At 25.7% G+C, this 2537-nt stretch overlaps 1 protein-coding gene across 1 annotated transcript in view; it reads right to left on the bottom strand.

Annotated features, from left to right (window-relative positions):
- LOC136092274 (flap endonuclease 1-like) overlaps window positions 1-2537 on the bottom strand; it is a 65317-nt gene extending 62780 nt beyond the window's left edge. Inside the window, exon 1 of the mRNA XM_065820110.1 lies at window positions 2343-2537. Coding sequence (XP_065676182.1) covers window positions 2343-2502 — 160 coding nt within the window. The 5' untranslated portion in view covers window positions 2503-2537. The remainder of the gene's footprint in view (window positions 1-2342) is intronic.

The following is a 2537-nucleotide window of genomic DNA, read 5'->3' as shown; positions in this document are numbered from 1 at the left end:
ATCCCTCTTAGGAGAAGTGGGCTGTGTGGAATTGAGCAATAGAGGAAGGAATGTCTGATAAATATTTTTTTTACGTCCATTTGTGCCTAAGAGACATTTTGTGGGATTAACAATTAAGAAATAGAAGTTACTTAAGTGGTCTGCCATTTGTTACCAAATTTAAAGGATAGCAAACTTAATGACTCTTTTTCCTCCTATGTACTAACGTTTTACATAGTACATATATATTTTATATAATACATATAACTAATCATATAAACTTTAAGGCAGGAGATCTAACAAATCACTAGTTAAATCTTCAAAAAAGTTTTCTTAATAAGTTTCTTAATAATTCTCTAGAATTCTAGAAATTTCCAGAATTTTAGAGTCAATCAAGAAACTTGTAATTCTTTATAATTCTGGAAATTAATATTCTGGAAAATTCCAGGAACATCTTAACAACTTTAGCAGAATAGAAGTATTTTTTAAGAAAATGCTCATATACTCATCAAGAAATTTCTTAAAATTATACAAACTTGAAAAAACTGTTGTTTCGGTCATAGATTTATTTTTGTGGAACACCAGCTATTTTCTAATTGTTTTTGGCAAAACATGTAAAAAACACACCCAACGACAAAGAAAACAAAAAACTTTTCTAAACAGTGTAACTAAATCAGTGAGTGTATTAAAAAAAAAAAATAAAAATAAAAAACCATTACTGTTAAAATTCATAATATTTATTTTCTAAATCTAAAACTACTACACTTAATTTGTTTCTATGCACAGCAGTCTCATTTTTCAAAGTTTGGGTTTTGAAGTTGAGAGAGGGTTGTACCAACAATTGAAAAAAAAAAAAAAGGATCTTCCTTAACTGTAGTGCTTTAGTCACCCCATATTCTTTTTTCTTCCGCAAAAAAAAAAAAAAAAAAACCCTTCTTTTCTTTATTCTTTATCAACCAATTTTTTTTAGAATTTTTCTGTTTGAGATTTGTTGTTGATAAAGTTGTTTAACATCTGACTCTTTATTCATATTTAGTGACTTAAACACTTCTTAACTGAATACCTAAGCTTTAATACAAGGGACAATACTAACACAAAAACTTGAAACATTTTACAGAGAAACTTTTTTTATTCAAGCTTTCCAGAGAATCAAACTTTTTTTCTTCTTTTATCCCAGTTGGTGCTCAGTTTTTTCTCGTCGGCTATCTTATTTGATTGATATCTTTGCGTTAATGTTTGCAATTTCTTTACTGTCTAATTTGCTTCTAATATAATCACTTTGATTTAGATCTTGATAAAATGTATAGTTTTTTATTTTTATTCTTTTTTTAAAGTTTATAATAACTGACTTCTAATTGGAAGAACTCTTTGTGCTGAATCTTTTTATACAGATCACATATTCATCTTTTTAGTACTGTTATGATATCTTAAGTGGACTAATTAGTAATGTCCTTCATTTAAATCTACTCTAATAGCAATTTGAGCCTTTGTCGTATACTACAAGATAGCATCTCTATTCAAATGAAAATATCTTATTACATCTTCTGAAATATTCATTCTTAAATGGGTTGTTTTTTTTAGTTATATATTTTAGAGTACTAATAAAATTTTACCAGATTTTTTCAATAATTTTTTGTTGATTTTAAAATTATTTTAAAAAATAGCTCACTTAAATCAGTATTTCTTTTTTATGCAAATATCAACAATAAAATAATAACAAATAATAAAACTTAAAAATGTACAAATTGATTTTACTTTTTTGTGCAAGAAAAACCATTGCTTTTTAAAATGATTTTTTAAAAAGATAAACAAGTGCTAACTTCAGCAAAGATTTTTAACATCTTTAGACAAAATCTCAAAATTGTTTGTAAAAAAATACAGCTTCAATTCAAAATAGCAGTGGTTATTTATATTTAAAAAGCCAAGAAATTATTTAAACTATTTCTAAAAGATGACGCATTTTTTTCATGTTGGATTGGACAAATTTTTTTTTCTAAAATCAAATTTAATGCATAAAAATTAATGTGCAAAGTAACCATTATAACTTTTATCTTATTATGTATATGCGTATGCTTTTATTTTCTCAATTACCTAAAATCAATTAGGCAATTTATAAATTTTGAAACTTCAGTACAAAAGGCATTTACTATAAAAGGGATTTCTTCCACTAAATTAAGTCTAGTTTAAGAAATCTCTTTAACAGCAAATAACTTCAGACCCTAATCGTAAAATTACTAGTTACATAATTAGGGTTGTGAGGCATCAATTAAAATTTCCTACACTAAATAGTTGCTAAATGATGAAAACAAACAATTATCAGCTTATTAAGCTAAAGAAAAATTTTCAAAGAAAAATGCTCTCACCAAAATAATTTTTTATTTCATTTTCCTTCATACTTGACGGTGCGTGATCTCCCAATAGTTTAGTTAAACCATGAATACCCATTTTACAATTATTTAATGAGAATGCTATTGAAAATATACTTGTAACAATGGTTTTATTTTGTTTTAACTTTGAAAACATTAAGGAACATTCCCGCTCAAAATATAAAATCTACC

This window comes from Hydra vulgaris, chromosome 15 (assembly GCF_038396675.1).
Source record: "Hydra vulgaris chromosome 15, alternate assembly HydraT2T_AEP".
Classification (NCBI taxonomy): Eukaryota; Metazoa; Cnidaria; class Hydrozoa; order Anthoathecata; family Hydridae; genus Hydra; species Hydra vulgaris.
This window is presented reverse-complemented; position numbering and strand designations above follow the sequence as displayed.